General features: G+C 44.6%; 1 protein-coding gene across 2 annotated transcripts in view; it reads right to left on the bottom strand.

The window, feature by feature from the left end:
• Positions 1-18,078, bottom strand: part of RPS6KA2 (ribosomal protein S6 kinase A2) — a 372,902-nt gene that overhangs the window by 312,066 nt on the left and 42,758 nt on the right. The window contains exons 1-2 of one of the 2 annotated variants that reach the window (XM_058534010.1): positions 1,107-1,193; positions 963-1,013 (exon numbers count right to left, since the gene is read on the bottom strand). In XM_058534010.1, the coding sequence (XP_058389993.1) occupies positions 963-1,013; positions 1,107-1,148 (93 nt within the window). In that variant the 5' untranslated portion in view covers positions 1,149-1,193. Of the gene's footprint in view, positions 1-962; positions 1,014-1,106; positions 1,194-18,078 lie in introns of those variants that run through there. The other variant, XM_058534008.1, reaches the window with a different exon arrangement.

Genomic DNA, 18,078 nt, shown 5'->3' with positions numbered 1-18,078 from the left:
CAGTGAAATGAGACTCTTAGAAAGCTGCCAAATGCTTAGTATTTTTTTTAGTATGTATTTTTGTTTAGTATGAACCAGAATATAATTTGACACATTCACATAAATTGAAGAAACCTGACCAGTACCGAAGTTTCAAATGACCCATTTGGTCCCTATAAGGAACAGACCCACTGTACCTGCCACGCCTACTCTGAACATTTAGCCCCGACAGTCACAGGTGCCATGGCTTCGCTAAGACAAGTAGCATCCTTACTTGCTAGTATTATGGGAGCCAGAAGAAACAAAATACCCATAAAACTACCTTAGGAAATGTCTTATTTATATTCCTATTCAGACCACATGGCTGCTTGAAATCTTACGAGAACTCTACCTCCATCTAAAATGATCCATGTTAGGCCTAATTCCTAGAAGAGCTTCTGACGAGACCCTGAACTCCACATGCAGTAGGCTCTTAAAGCTCCCAGGCCACCAGCCTGCAAATCCCACCAGCCGACCCAGCACAGGGCCAGCCCCACACCCGGCCCTTGCTTCACTTTGTGTCTTTTCTGCTGTCTGTAACTCCAGCTTACTGTGAAGGCACCTGATAGAGTTTTAAAAGGAATACTGCACATAGAATCATATATATTAGACCCCCAATGATCCACAAATTCAGAATAAAACTCACACTCTTAACGGCAAGCCAGATGACTTTCCCAGCTCAGCGCACAAGGCAGACCCCTGCTGTACAAAGACGTTATTGCACAACCCAAGGCATTTCTATATTTCACCCAGAACGTCAAATAATTTAAATTTTACTGTGTCGGGTTCCACTCTTCTAAAAGCACACCACAGCTGGCACTGCTGGATTGTGGGCAGTGTGAAACAATGGGAGAAACCGAAAAAAGACTTCACGTTTAACACTGTTATAAAAATGTAACTCATATTCGCATGAAGAAAAATAAACCGGTGCGAGTATTTCTTACCTCTACTGAGGCAGCCGATTTTGTCTCAGGCAAGGTCACATCACTCTTGCCCTGTGGAAGCAGAAAGAAAGAATTCCTTGAAGCGTCAGGACATCGTTTACGGCGAGCAGCTTCGTTAGTAAGGACAGTTACATGGTTACTCACCAAGCCTGGGAATTTTTTATGTCTAAACATTAATCTCCACATGGTTTTAAACACTTTGAGGAGTTTCTCTAGCTTTCAGGAAGCCCTTTAGTAAACGCCCTAAGAAGGGAACTTGCAAACTTTTGTGCAACTTGTACAATTCAGCCAAAGGAAGTGATGATGTTCCCAAAACCAACCTCAAAATTCAACCAAAAAAAAAAGTGACTCGTTTTATCTTCAGATGCACAGTATTTAACGAATTAGCCATGCTTATCACTCACGGAACTGGGCAAACGTTTTAAGGTGACCTCCAGGCTCTACATTCTACAGAAGATATTCATCCCAGCTCCAGGAGAGTGAAGAATTTTAATCTGTAAACTCTCTAACATACACCTAATTAAAATTCCAGTCATCTTCGGTCACAGGGGTTCCAGCCCAGAAACACACACATCTAGGACTCCGTTTTTTTTCGTAAGCCTCTCTTTGGCTAGAATAAGATTCTGAAGTAACCTGACAAATTTAGTTAGCAACGTGGTTTTAGGATCTTGAGAATAGAAATCATGGCTGTCTTTATTTCTGCACACCCAGTATGGTGGGGGCTCCATTTTCATTTTCTGTTTTATTCCTCCTCGTTTCTCTTCTGTTTTATGATCCTCGGCTCATAACCACTAAAAAGTAAGAGAGGAAGAAAGAGGCCAAACTTCAAATTAACCTCTTTCCCTCTTACTGATAACGGTGGTTCAAGGGTCAGAAGAGAGAGAGCTAGAATTACCTCAGATGGATGCACAGCGAGCATCTGTGGGTCCTTCTCCCTAACAGCCCTCTCCCTTCCTGGCGAATAGTACATTTCTTTCTGCGGGAAATGAACTCCACGTGGTCCAGGAGAGAGTGGCCCCGCCAGGATCCCCCATCACCACGGACAGGGGCGGGACTCAGGCCTGGTCACTCTCCGGGCGCAGTGCCTGTTCAGAGAGGGACATGAAACCCACGACAAGTGAGGTTCCCCGGGGCTGAGCCAGTGGCCCTCTCTGGACCGATGGCCAGCTTAGCAGATGCTCTGAGTCCGGGGTTTGTGCCTGTTTTACCTCAGAAATGTGCCTGCCTGAGGACGGAATCAGAGGCGGAGGGAGTCAGTGTCCTACTGACGTGTTCAAACTTTTGCCTTCAAACCTGCCAGAAGCCATCTCTTTTCAATGATGGGAGCCTATAAACTGCCTGCCTTGCTTAAGCCAGTTTGATTTGGTTTCTGTAACTTGAAAAAGAGTGTGAGACTTCATGCAACATAAGTGGTGTGTTTACAAATAAATAGCCTAATAGCAAGCAATGCCTAATAGCAAGCAAAGGAAATCCCCAAAGTGTCACAACATCACACATTCCGTCCATGATCCCAGTCAATCCTGTGATCAGTCCGCCAACAGACCACCTTCTAATGGGGGATGCACCACACGTGGTGCTCCTAACACCGGCCGTCTCGAAACCCAAGGCTGTGTGTACAGGGTAGTCCGTGTTTAGTGGCCCTCCCTCAAAAAGACAAGTTGCTACATTTTGCATATTCTCTCATCTAGAATTAGGAATCCTCTTCTCATCTTCTGGGCCTCCCACTTTGCAAATAAGATTCAGTGAATTAAACAGGGAATCAGGAATGACTTAGAAATGAAATGGTGATTCACCATGCCATTCCCTCTGCCCCTTCTGCCCCTTCTCTCCCTCCTCACTCCTCTTCCCTGCCACTCCCTCTACTTCCTGGCCAGCAGCTGGACTCAGCTCCTGAGCCAAACGTGGGTGGGCAGGGAGCAGGGGATCTTTCAACTCCAACAGTGAAGGCCCGGGTCCTTACTACTCCATTCCAACCCTGGATGTGAGTGGACAGGACTCCCCTCCAGATCTGGGAGCACATGTGATTGTGGCACGTGGGGAAGGAGACAAAGAAGACAGTGAGGCAGGAAGGGGAGGACAGAAAGCACGCTGGCGCTTCCCAGTGACACCCTCATACAGGTTTTCCATCACGAGAGGAGTCAGGCCCAGCAGGAAATCCTGACTCTAAATTAGTCCACTTTTAGCCGCTGCCTCTTCCCTGTTATCCTGTTGGATACCTGCAACTGCGTTCTTATCAAAATACCTCTAGCATGATTTCAGTATCATCACAGCTAGCTCCTCCAGGGAAAAAACTAAAATGGAGATGACACAAAACACTATGCACAAACGGATTTTTCTCCAAGTGGAGAACTTGTGGAAAATAAATGAACATGGGCACGCAAATATTTTTGTGTTTTGTTGATTTGAAACAAAATATCATAAATTTCTAGACAAATAACCATCTTGGGAAAAAAACATGGATTGAATATTTTTGTAAAGCTCTAGAAAGCAATCACGTGCTATGGAACAAATGTGAAAGGCATGCACCGCAGTGTTCATGGCGTCTGGAATTTCTAGTCTGGATGACCAAGCTTTATTTGATCCTTGTGTGTCCTTTAATATTGGCCTTTATGTATAAAAAGCTGACAACCCAATTTTATAATGCACAAGCGGTCTGGCTCGCTCCCAGAGTCCCTGCTTACTGGATGACGGAGAATCTGGCAGGCTTGGTGTACAGTCCTCCAAAGCCACATTTAGATAGGGAAGCAGTACATGGGATTCTACAATGGCTTGATACTTTAAGCCCTGGTTCGGTCAGAGTATTGCTGTTGTTTTGAATTAACAAATGTGCTCAGAACTGATCACTGTTGGTGCTGGGGAAAGCTGTGGCTCACACTCCTCCCTGGCTCTCACCCCGGAGCCAACGCTGATGACCTTTCAGAAGATGCAACAGCAGCGAAGGCTGAGCTCAGGCTCCCGAGCAGCAGACCAGAGTTAGTTTCCGGGCACCAGACGTTGGGCAAGTCACTTAGCCACTCAATTTCCTCATTTGCACAGTTGAGGCAAGGCAACACCTGCCTTATGGGGGAGCTGGTACATTTCAGGCACCAGAACGCAGTAGCCCTCGGTGGCTGTTGGCCATGCTGATGATGTGGGAACATGACGGGGTTCCCCAAAGTGGAGCAGGAGAGAGGTCCCCGAAGACATCCAGCCCTTCCTTGAGAACGCTGGCATCCGTGATTCTCATCCGCGATCCCTTAGGAGTTGCCCCTCGAGGCGTTCGAGCAGATCTAACCGGCCTTTACTTCTGACTCGGATCCAGCTTCCGGCTCGCGAGGGTGGAACAGCAAAGGGGAAACAGCAGGGGGCACCAGAGACCTTTCGACGGGACTCGGGACCCGGGCGCAGACTGCGCTCCGCACCGCCTGAATTCTCGTGCTTCTAAACAATTCGGCCGGAAATCAATTTCAGACTCTGTCCTTTCGGAATCATTTAGAAATTACCAAAATAGTTCATTTCAGATGTTGGGTTCCAGCCCTTTCTCTGCAGTATTGATTCTCAACCGTCTTCGGATGGTGGGAGGCTTCCATATCCACATCCACCCCCTACACACCCATATTGGGAGGGCTCACAGGCCCCCAGCTGGGCCGGCTGTCTGGGGAGAGTCTGAGTGTACACGTGTCCTGTAGTCCTCGCTAATCGCAGCGGCTTCTCCCTCGAAACCTGCATCGTCAGCCACCAGACAGCAGCAGAGGACGCGGCCCGAGGGGAAACCTGCAGGACTGCGCCACCGGGAAGTCCTGGACACTTACCACAGGGGCAGGGGGGCCTTTGTTCTGGGAGATCTTACCGACGTGCTCCTGAGGAATAAAATGCTCATTTCACGTGCTGACCAATTGCAGGGAAGGCGGGGCTTGTTTTCCATGCCCCGCTCCTCCTTCCCAGGCCCTCCTCTCCCCGCCAGGGGAAGCCACAGCTCCGCAGATCTGTCAGCGGGGCTGTGATGGGCTCTGAAGGGCTAGGCAGGGGAGGTTACAGCACCCACCAAGAAATCGGCCCTCTTCAGCCATTTGCTGGTTTCTGGGTTGTGACCTGTGTCTCCTGTAGATGAAGCACGACAAGAGGGCGTGTGACTAGTCACAGATGGTGGCCAAGCCGTGACCAGATGAGGGGGTTCCGGCTCGCAGCTCACGGCGCCTTCCCTGCTACCGCGGGTCCTGGCGGGCCGGGTCCACGATGAAACAGACCGAGAGAGAGCTCCGACTTCTGCTTCCAGCAAGACGTCGTATAAGGATAACCCAGAACCGTCGTATAAGGATAACGCAGAACCATCTCACTGTGCACACTTACAGCCGATGGAGAAACACGAGAAGCCGCTGCAGGAGTGGCCAAGCTGTAAGAAGGAAGGAGGGGTGAACCCACAGGGGCTGAGAGAGGGACCAGCCCTGGGGGGTTTCAGTGTCTGTAGTCTCTGAGCTCAGATTTTTAAAAAATATTTTTGTAATTGAGGTGAATTTCACATAATGTAAAATTAACCATTTTAAAGAGAACAATTCAGGGGCACTTAGTACTCTCATGATATTGTGTAACCACCACCTCCGTCTAATTCCAGGATATTTTCATCACCCCAAAAGAAAACCCTGTAGGAATCAGGCAGTCACTCTCCATTTCCCTCCACCCCAGCCCCTGGCAACCAGCAATCTGCTTTCTATCTCTGTGGATTTACCCACTCTGGAATTTCACATAAGTGGAATCAGACGATAGATGGCTTTTTGTGCTGGCTTCTTTCATTTAGCGTAATCTTTTCTGAGGTTCATTCACATTGTAGCATGTGTTAGTACTCCTTTCCTTTTTACGACTGAATAATACTCCATTGCGTAGCTGAACTACGATTTGTTTATACGTTCACCAGTTAATGGACACTTGGGCTGTTTCCACCTTTTGGCTGTTGAGAATTGTGCTGCTGTGAATGTGCATGTACATGTACTTGTTTGAGTCCTTGTTTTCAACCATCCTGGGTATATATCTAGGAGTAGAATTAGTGGGTCACACCATAACTCTATGTTTAACCTTTTTGAGGAACTGTCAGATTTTTTTCCACAGCAGCGGAACCATTTCACATCCCCACCAACAATGTACAAGGGTTCCAGCTTCTCCACATTCTCACCCAAAACGTATTATTTTCTGTTTTCTATTATTATTATAACCATCCTAGTGGGTGCAAAGTGGTGTCTCACTGTGGTTTTGGTTTGCATTTCCCTAATGACCAATGATATTGAGCAGCGTTTCATGTGCTTGTTGGCCATTTATATATCTTCTTTGGAGAAGCGTCTATTCCTAGGAGACACTTCTTTGGAGAAGTGTCTAGTCCTTTGCCCACTTTTTGATTGGGTTGTTTGTCTTTTTGTTGTTCAGGCTCAGGTTCTAACACCCGTGGAGGTACAGGAAAGAAGAGCCTGGTCCCTGGGAGGCGGGGAGCCAGAACACTGGGAGGGCCATGCCTTAGTGAAAGGGGAGACTAGAACAAACATCCACTGATCAGCCTGAGAAAGGAATAAGGAAATGTATCTAACTTGTCCTGGGTTCAGGGTAATATTTCTTCTTCTTTCTTTTTTTTGTGATGAAGATCAGCCCTGAGCTAACATCCGTGCTAATCCTCCTCTTTTTGCTGAGGAAGACCGGCTCTGAGCTAACATCTATTGCCAATCCTGCTCCTCTTTTTGCCCAAAGCCCCAGTAGATAGTTGCATGTCATAGTTGCACATCCTTCTAGTTGCTGTATGTGGGACGTGGCCTCAGCATGGCCAGAGAAGCGGTGCATCGGTGTGCGCCCGGGAGCCGCCGTGGCTTAGCGGTTAAGTGCACGCGCTCCGCTACTGGCGGCCCGGGTTTGACTCCAGGGTAATATTTCTTAAAGTCATCCCTGATAACTGAAAATGTCAGACCTGTGCCTTCTTGAGTCTGGGTGTGGATTTATAATAACAGCATGAGTCGAGTTCAGTTTAACATGAAGGTTGGTCTTATGCCAGGAATATATTTGCCCAGCAGATGCAAACATAGGCTCCTCTGGAGGGACTTGATCCAAATCCAGGCCACATAGAATTCACACAGAAGGAGCAAGGGCTCTAAAGTGTACTCCCAGCCCAAAATTTCAAAAACCCCAGGAAACAACCCACCCTGAGAAAAAGACAGCAGACACACAAGAAAGCAAGAGCTGAGCCAAGAACCTCAGCGAGCAGAAGGACAACATTCAAGAGGATACAAGGGCCAGCCCCGTGGCTTAGCGGTTAAGTGCGCGCGCTCCGCTACTGGCGGCCCGGGTTCAGATCCCGGGCGCACACCGACGCACCGCTTCTCTGGCTATGCTGAGGCCTCGTCCCACATCCAGCAACTAGAAGGATGTGCAGCTATGACATACAACTATCTACTGGGGCTTTGGGGGAAAAAAGGAGGAGGATCGGCAATAGATGTTAGCTCAGAGCTGGTCTTCCTCAGCAAAAAGAGGGGGATTAGCATGGATGTTAGCTCAGGGCTGATCTTCCTCACAAAAAAAAAAAAAAGGAGAGAATACAAAATAAGTATTTTTAAACTCATAAAAGACACAGTAAAGGAAGTAAATTTAAACAAGTTGAGAGGGATAAAATAAAACTGTTATGGTTCACAGATGATGTAATTCTCTATAAAAATCCAAGAATTTATTAATTCTAATCAGAGAATCTGAAAAGGTTACTGGATACAAGAGTAATATTCAGAAGTTAATAGGGCTTTTGAACATCAGCAGGAAACAATTTAAAGAGATGGCATTTACAATTGCTAAAAAGGAGGAGGGGAGGGAGAAAAGAAAAGAGAAAAAAAGGAACCTGTACAGTATAAAAGGAGAAATCTAACTAAAATGTGCAAGGATGTTACAGAAAAGATGACAAACTTTATTGAAAGAAATAAAAGAAAACCAAAAGAAATGAAGATAAATGTCATATTCAAGAACGGAAATCTTAATATGATAAAAAATGCCAATTTTCCCAAAATCAACCTATAAATGTAACGTAATAATAACAATCCGAATCCAAGCAGGATTATTTTTTCCTAGAATTCAAACCGAAACGTGAAGGTTGAACAGCCAACACTATTTTGAAGAAGAGCAGGCAGGAGACACACACCGCCAGACAGATATCAGCACTCGCTCTAATGTCAGAGGAATTAAATCATGCAAGGAGCAAAACAGAGCCTGGGAGACCCGCCTGACCATGAGAGCCCAGCAAAGGGCAGACCTGACACTGAAGAACAGTGGGGAAAAGAAGGTCTCCTCCATGAATGGTGCCGCCAATTGACTAATCAGCCTCATACCACGGACAAAAATAAATTCAAGACCAAAATGGGAAAAGGCTGAACTACAGAATTTTTTAAAGGACATTCAAGAGACTACGTTTTTACTGGTACTACTAAGGATTTTTCAAACAAGTAAAAAAAAAATACATTCTTTTAAAAAATCATTAGATTTGTCTACATTTAAATAAAAAATATTTTGCATGACAAAAGATACCACAAACAAAGTCAAAATAAGCCACAGATGAGAAGAATATACTTGTATCCATATGACTCAAAAAGGATCAGCATCAGAGATATGTTAAGATATGTTAAGATTAACACACGCGATAGGGAGATGCATTTCATCCTCCTCAGACAGGCAAATTCTTTGCCCCTACAAACAGTGCTATACATGTGCCCAGTTGTATTGGCACAAGGGGAGTTGGTGAGTACTTGGAGAAACAGGAATTCTGATACATTGCCAGAGGGAGAATAGTGAGTTCAACCATTTTGGAGAGCAATTTGTCAACACCAAGTTAATTTGAAAATGCACGTATCTTGTGGCCCAACAATTTTACTTTTATATGTGTAGACCAGGGAGAAAAGCTCTAATATATGTTCACGAGGAGACAGGGATAAAGTTTTTATTGAGCACTGCTTAAAAGAGCAAAAAAGTGGAAATCACCTAACTTGGTTCCTTGGTCAGGGAATGGAAAAATAAGCTGATATTCTTCATGCTGTGAAATACTACACAGCACTGAAAATGAATGAAACAGAACTACATGATCAACATGAATAAATCTCAAATGCATCATGAAGAGTTTTCTTAAAAGTAAGTTTCAAAAGGAAACATGGACTACGATTCCATCCATGTAAAAATTTAAAACACACCTGTCATTTTTAGATACAGACTGTTAGGGGCTGCATTGTGTCCCTTCAAGTATTCACATGTTGAAGCTCTAACTCCCAGGGCCTCAGAATGTGACCAGATTAGAGATACGGTCTTTGCGGAGGTGATTAAGTTAAATGAGGTCATGTGGGTGGGCCCTCATCCAATAGGACTGGTGCCCTTATAAAAAAAGGAGATTAGGACACAGACACACACAGAGAGATGACCATGTGAGGACACAGGGAGGAGAGGGCCATCTACAAGCCAAGGAGAGAGGCCTCAGGAGAAACCAGCCCTGCCGATACCTTGATCTCAGACTTCCAGTCTCCAGAACTAAGGGGAAATAAATGTCTGCTGTTTACGCTGCCCAGTCTGTGGTATTTGTTACAGCAGCTCTAGCTGACTAATAAAGCCATGGAAGTCAGAGGATTCCTTTGTGGGCCAACCCAGAATAGCCAGAGAACCAGGTCAGAACATCCATCCATTGAGTATTTAAACAATTGTGGTAATTGGGCTCGAAATAAGAGCCAATCCCAGACACTGAAGAGGCTACTGCGGTTGTCTTAAGGGCATTTAACATGTTATTTATAGGCTTTCTGGGCACCTGTAGCAAATATGTACTTACCTTAAATAGAGACTCGGGCTAAACCGTGCATTCACAACCCTGCTTTGCAAATCAGGCAGGCTGGGTCATGCAGACTGGGCCAGGCATGTTTCTACGATTCGGAAACTCCCTGAGCCAGGCAATCAACACTGCTCGGTCACAGCAGTCCAAGTAATCCAGATCACAACCACTCGGATATCTTGTGATACTTTGCTAGCATAAAGAGACTGTTAACTCCTTGTTATTAAATCCCAACGGAATGTCAAGATCCTCTCCCAGCCTTTGAGGACTAGAAATCTCTCTAAAGAAACAGTATTGCAGGACTGTAGGTTAGAGCTCTCTCCTCCCACAGAAACACAAACCATCTGGACCTTCCTCCTTGCCTCCATTTATGAAGGGCATACATTTAGAAGATTCGGCATTACACACAGTTCCCATGAAGTGCATTTAAGACCAAGCAGGGTCATCGTTAGCTACTCTCCCAAAGAAACTAGAGACTATTTTTCATTCTTAATAATCCATAAACTGACTATGCCCTTTGGGATTACTTGAGACAATATGAATATGAGGGGCTTCTCCCCATCACTGGAGCGTGTCCTTATCTGACCCCATGTGGATGCAAACTCTATCAGAGTCATGACTCCTGGGAATTGCACGCACTCACCAGGGCCGGGCAGGCGCTTGGTGAACAGGCCCAGCTGCAAATGAGGGAGAAGCCACACAGCAACCTTCCTGCACCAGACGACAGAGCGGTCCAGGGGTGGAGACGGCATCTAGAAATCAACGGGAGCTCAGCCACGAGCCAAGAGACGGGTCGAACGGTGCAACCGGTGGATCCAGGAGCACGCACGGATCGGAGGTTCCAGTGGCAGGCTCCTCCTGGGAGCCAGCATTTGGGGCCGCGTGTGCCAACCTCAGCACTATGGACATTTGGGGCGGATAGCTCTTTGTTGTGGGGGCCGTCCTGTGCACTGTAGGATGGTTAGCAGCAGCCCTGGCCTCCACCAGCGAGATTCCAAGAGCACCACCACCCCCAGTTATGACAACCAAAAATGTCTCCACACATCTTTAAATGTCCCCGGGGGGCAAGGCCACCCCTGGGAGAGAACCAGCCATGTCTTTCGGAGCATGACTCCAGCCCGTCGGGGGTCTGGCAGATTGTGAAGGCAGAGGACCCCAGAATGGAGAAGACACACATCCACACACCTGACTGTTAAACAAGGCCTTAGCCACGCTCTCGAGAACAGTTCAGAAGCCCCAATGCTAAGACTGTGGCTCAGGCTTAGAGCCACCAGAAGACAGTGGGACTTGGTTCTGAGGCCCAGAGAGCAGGGCCAGCCTCCCGAAACCTCCCTCGGCACAGGCAGGATTGCCTCAAAGTGTGACTTGCAGATGAGAAGCAAACGGCTCCAGCCGTGCTCCAGGGGAACGTGGCCGGGCAGGCCCGACTTGGCCTTCCTGGCCCCAGGGACTGTCCCACCCCCTTCAGCCTTATGTCCTACGTAAACCAGAATGCGTGCAAAGTGGGAGCACAGATTTATAACCATACTCGTAAATCCTAGGTGATTTGTGAGTTGCTTCAGCAGAGCGCTTCTTCCTCTGCCCCAGATGGAACATCGAGACCCTCCCGGGACCTGTCTGCTCACCCTTAGCCAATGACAGGCCCTTAGTTCTTGGGACAGTTAACTTACATGTCGATGTGGCCAGGCTACGGTGACGAGTTGTTTGGTACAACATCAGTCTAGATGTTGCTGTAAAGGTATTTTTTTTAGATGCGATTAACATTTAAATCAACAGCGTTTGAGTAAAGCAGATGACCCTTCTAATGTGGGTGGGCCGCATCCAATCAGTTGAAGGCCTTAAGAGAAAAACACTGGGGTTTCCCAAGAAAGAAGGAATTCTGCCTCCACACAGCCTTCAGACTGCAATATCAATTCCTGCTGGATTTTTCAGCCTGCCGGCCTGCAAAAGTTCTAGGTTTGGAAAAACACATTATTTGCTGTTTTGGTTTATGAGAGCTATTGCTCTTTTCTTCTATTTACCAGAGGGTTTATTATTTCTAAAGTAATTACTTTCAATCTCAGACCTTCCTCACTTGGTCCTCACAGGGAGTCCACGAGTGCCAATTCTGAGTTTCCAAAGATGAAACTAAGGCTGAGAGAGGGTGAGTAATTTTCACAAAGTCACACAGCTAGTAGTCATAGAGCTGGGATTTGAACTGAAATCCAGAGAATTCCAAAGCCTGTATCCTTAACCACGGTCGTTTGCTTCCTGGCATTTTGCTTTTTAAAGCACCATGGTTTTAGCGCATTAATCTTGTCTATAGGAGATTTCAGTCACACAAATGTATTTTTAGAAAATGTTAGTATAAAGATAAGGCACTGCCAATACCTTCCTTTTTGTTCTAGAAGGTCAATAATAATCTAACAAAATAATAATGGTAGCCAATTACAATAATTGAACACATAAAATTTGGCCCTTTTTTTTTTTAACTCTAAGACCAAAGGGATTTTGACAAATGTGACAGAGAAAAATATACAAATCAGTGTTCTTTCCCAATAATCATTTATGGGCATTTTTTATGATTTGAGGAAACTGGGACGTGCACCATGATCACTCCAACCCATTTACCAGTGTGTCCCTCCAAATCCCTATGTGGAAACCCTAATCCCAATGTGATGGTGTCAGCAGGGGGGCCTGTGGGGGATGATCAGGTCGTGAGGGTGAAGCCCTCATGAATGGGATTTGTGCCCTTGTAAAAGGGACCCCAGAGAGCCCTCCCTCCCTCTCCTATGTGAGAACACGGCGAGAAAATGCTGTCTATGAACTTTCTCCTGAAAAAACCTACTTATCTTTCCTAAAGAAACTTATTTGTTCTTCCCATAGGAGCCTTTTCTCTCTCCTCCCTTTCCCTACTAAGTTAGGTATAATAGCCCCCAATTCTAACTACCCTTTAGAGTTACTCATCACTAAGCACTCCCGTTTGTATGCTAGTTGCATTTGTAAATAAACTCTTTCTTTTTTCCTGTCAATTTGTCTTTTGTCAGGTTAATTCACAGGCCCTGAAGTGTTGCACATAAGAGGAGACAGGAAAGTTTTTTCTTCCCCTACACAGCAATCCATTCTCCAGGGCAGCTCGAGAGCGGTTTGTAAAGGATGAGTCTTAAGTTCAAGCTGACCAGTCACAGCACTGGTTTGCTGGTCTGAACAAAGCTGAGGACGAAGGTAGAAAGAATGCATGAGCTGGAAAAAATCAGTGTCTCTGATCACAGGTTCTGCTGCTACGTCAGCATCTCCTTCCCCAGGCGCGCTCCATGCCCCAGTGGAGGGAGTCACTGCAGGTCTGTGTAATCCGAGCACGACATAGGTAGAGTAGAGCTCACAGAAGGCATAGATGCAGTGAAAGGAGATTAAATTTTATTCACAAAGTTTTTTAAATCAGTGGAATGATGTAATTTTTTCATTTTAGAAAAAAAATATATCAATGTGGACAAACCCTTGAAGTATTTTAAGCAGAGAAATGATTGACAGCTGTAATCACCTGGTTAACACGAGACTAGAACTTGAATCCCAGCTGTGCTGGGACTGAGACGAGGAAAAAAGGTTGAGAGAGTGGGAAGTACAAGCATCAAGACTCGATGACCAGTGGATGCTGGGGTGAAGGGCGGGCAAGAGAGAAAAAAGAATCCCCGATTTGTTACTGTGAGAAGAGGCAGAAGGAAATAACATCTGAGTCGCCAACCTCACGGTCGTGTAGGCTGTGCAAGCCGAGTGAAGATCAAACTATTGGCTAAATAGAAATGTGGGTGATTTGTAAATTTCCGTTCCGCCACATGTTTTCTGTCTTTTTGGCACGGTAATTAAAACAGGCTGTAACTGTTGACCCGTGAAATGCGCTTCCCAGGTTCTTCAGTGCACTCTTTCACTGGCCTCCCCGAGTAAACTGTCATCTCACGGGATGGAGCGTGCCGCTGTGTTTCTCCTTCTGTGCACACGTACTGGTGTAGAACGGGGAGAGCCGGCCAAGGAAGGAGCGAGAGGTCGCCTCCAATACGTGTGCCGCCCGCCACCACCTACAAGTCAAAACCGTGACACCTGGCACGAAACATCTGGGAGGGTGTGGATGAGGCCTTCACTCTGAAAGTAGATAACTATAGGATCGATATTTCATATCCATGAGCAGCTTATGTGGGCAAAACTTTTTGGAATCCTGATGCCAAATGAGGGCGTTACCGAGCTTCCCCCAAAAGTCCCAAACGACCTCTGCCGATCTGATGCAGACTGTCACCTGTGTGACGCTCCTAGCAGCTGTGCTCAGACCCTGCTGGGCGCTGGCCCTGCACTAGGGCTGAGACCCCTTCCTCAGTGGTCCTCAGACGGGGTAAGTGTGTGTGCAAAGACCTTCTCAGGGGTACGTGGGCATAAGTATTTTTAAAGCAATTGTTTATAATTTCAGATCTTCAACTCTTCCTAAAAGTGATGGAGGAACTCCTCTGACCGCTTCCCCTTTTCCACCTCCCCCTTCACCATCACCCTTTTTCAAAAGAAAGGGACACCTCTCACCCCACTAAATCTCCCTCCAGTGCATTTTTCCGGGGGATGGAAACCCCTCTGAGCACCACGCAGAGCTCCTATTTGAAACATTAGTAGCTAATTGTACTTGAATGACCAAGGAATCAGTCCTCATGCAAGTCCGACAGTTTCCAGTTCTTTGCTTTAGACAAATTTAGGAGAAGCTATTCAAACTGTCAGCAGATAGAGCTTTAAAAATAATCTTTATAACAATCACAGGGTGATTTTTAGCGTACAGCTTGGAAGGAGCTCAAAAACACTGAGTAACATTAGTATAACAAATTTTTCCCCATTTTCGTCTTTCATTCCTATTTATGTAAGCAAGTTGCCTCAGCTCCTAAGAATGAAAACTAGGGAAAATATTGATGCCGAGTCCTTCTCATAGCAGCCCTCCATGGATACATGACCTGGAGGGACTATCCATATCATTCATAAACTCTGAATTTCAATGATTTTACTTGTTATATTGAACAATTATCAATTTTAAAAAATGTTTTATTTTAATCAATTGTATACTACTACTAATTATAATAACAATTCAAAAGAAACAACAGAGTGTTGTGGTTACAGAAAATTAAATTTAAAAATCAATTTCAATTTATGAACAGACTTTTACTGCAAAAAATAAGAGAAGGAAAAAAAGACTTTTTAGCAAATTTCCATATATATCACCTTAGGATAATATTCTAAGCAGTAGGTGGGATGGAAATCCGAATTCAAGGAGAAAAAGGAGTCATGAGAAAAATTTTGCCTGCTCAGAGAAAAGCATTTTCACGCATTTTTTAAAATGATGATGGTGGGTTATGAAGGCACTATGACCTTTAGGTTCCAGGGGAGACACTTAACAATGTTGCAATAGTTTTATTTTGAAATATCAATATTTTTTAAACGGCAGAAGATGCCACCTTTGTAACTAATAAAAGTTTCTTTTAGAAGCAGATTTTATAAGGCGTTATTTGGGCGGCCCCTCCTCCTCGTGCCGCAGCTATGGGACCCCTCAGTCTCTCTGGTAGGAGGACTTGCTCTGCAGCAGCTTCGTCAGGATTATGAGGTCCTTTTTTTTTTTTTTGGTGAGGAAGATTGGCCCTGAGCTAACATCTGTTACCAATCTTCCTCTTTTTGCTGAGGGAAATTGGCTCTGAGCTAATATCCATGCCCATCTTCCTCTAGTATGTATGTGGGATGCTGCCACAGGATGGCTTGATGAGTGGTGTGTAGGTCCGCGTCTGGGATCCAAACCCACAAACCCCAGGCCACTGAAGCGGAGCAGGCAAACTTAACCACTATACCACCAGGCCAGATGTGGGGTCCCTTTTTAAAAATCAGGTACTAGTTTTGTTTCTAGCAGATCTGGCAGTCTCTGATGGAATAAACTCATTTAAATCCTGGAAAACAGATCACTGTTTCAATTAGGCCAACTCCTTAGGAGTTCTAGAAGAATATTGTAAGTCAATGACTCATTTGAGTTCTAGATGAGAGCACACTCTGGTGCAATTAGGCGGACACGGTAGGGGTCCTGGGAAAAGGTTTCCAGAGATTTTGACACTTCTGCAGCCGTGTCTGCCCTCAGCCCTCTCAGAACAGGTGCAGGGATGGAGACGCAGCAAGGTTCTGGGCACAGTCCACCTCCACATCCTGGTCCCCTGCTAAATCGGGAGCTGGGTCTGGTCACAATTTTTAAAAAGAAGGGGATGGAGGAGGGAAATAGAAGCCGTAAAAATGACGTATCAGCCAAATTACACAGGCATGAATTTGTGTAGCTGGCATTTCTTTACCTGGGATAATTTCAAATTCCATTGCCCTTACTCGATCATTTGTCCCAGGGAAAATATTTCATGTCATAAGAGGCACTGGAAACATGACTTCAGTTTGTCCTGTAATTGCAAAGAATATTTACAACATAAAATAACTGAAATGGGACTCCTCACTTCAGCTTTTAAAACAGGAAGAATCTAAAAGGAATAAAACTTCTACTCTACAACAGGAATGCGATAAATGCCAAGGTTTTCGATATAATGGAAATGAGAGTGAAATTGAGACATTTTCTAGGCTCTCATGGACTCAAGGTCTCCGTGGAAGCAGGAAGATAAAGCAAACAATTTAAACCAGGACATTAGCACTGCTGTAGGTGGTTTTGCTGAAAGTGTTGTCATGGGTTTTATAATAATTTAATTTTGTCTACTTTTAAAGAAGTTTAAAGTGTTTAAAAGGATCTGATGTGCTAGATTTGTGAAAAGTGTAATTGATAGTTTGCAATCTAAACACAAAGTGTAAAGAGAGCATCCAAAGAGAAGAGAGCCATTGAAATAGAAGTGGGAAGGAGGAGAGAGCAAAGGGGAGAGAAGGTTTATATGCTTTTTAATGAATCTAATTTTATTCTTCTTCTTATTTTCAACTTTTAAAAGCTAAAAATATTTTATATTTAAATGTTCTGTATACATATACTCACACATATAATTTTACATCAATGAGTATATTTGATTGCAAAAAAATGTAATATTTTGAGAAATCGAATTAGTTAAATTTATGTCTTATTACCTATTAATTGTGTGAATAGTTTATAACTGATTGGAGGAAAAGGATTTGGAGGAATAATTATTCAGCAGTCTCAAAGGTGTGTAATTTCAAAAAGCTAGAGGGAAAATTTCAGAAAATGTTTTTTAAAATCCCTCCCTAGACATCAACAAACAGTAAAAGAGAAGTGAATTACTTTTAGTTAGCTATAGTGATCCTTTATTTTAACTCATTCATGACAGAAAAAATGCAAGGAAAATAGACTGTATAAAACAAGATTTTAAAATAAGACCCAGTCTTGGATTTCGGAAGGTCTTACGTGGTCAAAATAAGGCAGAATTCAGACAAAAGGAGATAGGCACTGTCCCACAGTGATGCGGCTGCCTCTGCTGGGCGATGCTGTGTGCCAGGCGCTGAAGAGGATGTGCTTCAGGTTGACTCGTTGGGTTTTCCAGGCATGCCTCTGAGGGGAGTACAACAGGCACCCCCAATTTGCAGATGGAGAAACTGAGACAGGAGAATTGGATGGTCTGTCCAGGGGCACCCAGACGGCCAGCGGCCCAGCCAATTCCCTGGACTAAATGACATCGGAGTAAAGTTTAGCCGTGGTTGGAAGCTTACCATTTATTAAGAAATAGAGAAAATTAGACAAGCCACCTTATTAATAAAGACAAAATAATTTACTCATATTTAACCATAATATTAAACTGCTACGTAAATTATAGTTACTATTTTTAAAATAATCTCTGTGACTAAGTGGTAAACAAGAAATAATATTTATATAAAATGATGAAAGGAGACCAATTAGAATAATTTTTAAAATGTATATTGATTTTATGTCATTTCTTTTAACAAATACTCCTTAAATACTGGGTACTAAATCTGTCTCTTTGGCCTTGAGACTTTGTACAAACTAATCGAGGTCTGAAAAATAAAGAATGTCCAGAAACAGACCCAGAAATTATTGTGCACTTTGACTAAATATCTTCTAAAAGGAAAATCAATGAAGCTTCCACTAGTGAAGTGTACGAAGAGCAAATTGTTTTTTAAAGCCCACTCGATGTTACCTGGATGGGTAAAATGTGTTCATGTTTGCAGCAAGAGTGTTCCCAAAGTTGGTAAGTTTCACGGTTAAGTTTCATCGTTACCCACAGTTCCTAAATATCCCACCATGACACGATGCTGAGATGCAGACTGCAGTGCCAAATAACTGCCCTTTCGGCTTCAGACGTGGTTTTGTTTGGAGGAACAGAA

This window comes from Diceros bicornis, chromosome 39, assembly GCF_020826845.1.
Source record: "Diceros bicornis minor isolate mBicDic1 chromosome 39, mDicBic1.mat.cur, whole genome shotgun sequence".
In the NCBI taxonomy this organism is placed as follows: domain Eukaryota; kingdom Metazoa; phylum Chordata; class Mammalia; order Perissodactyla; family Rhinocerotidae; genus Diceros; species Diceros bicornis.
Note: the sequence above shows the minus strand (reverse complement) of the source record. Positions and strands in the feature narration are given on the sequence as shown.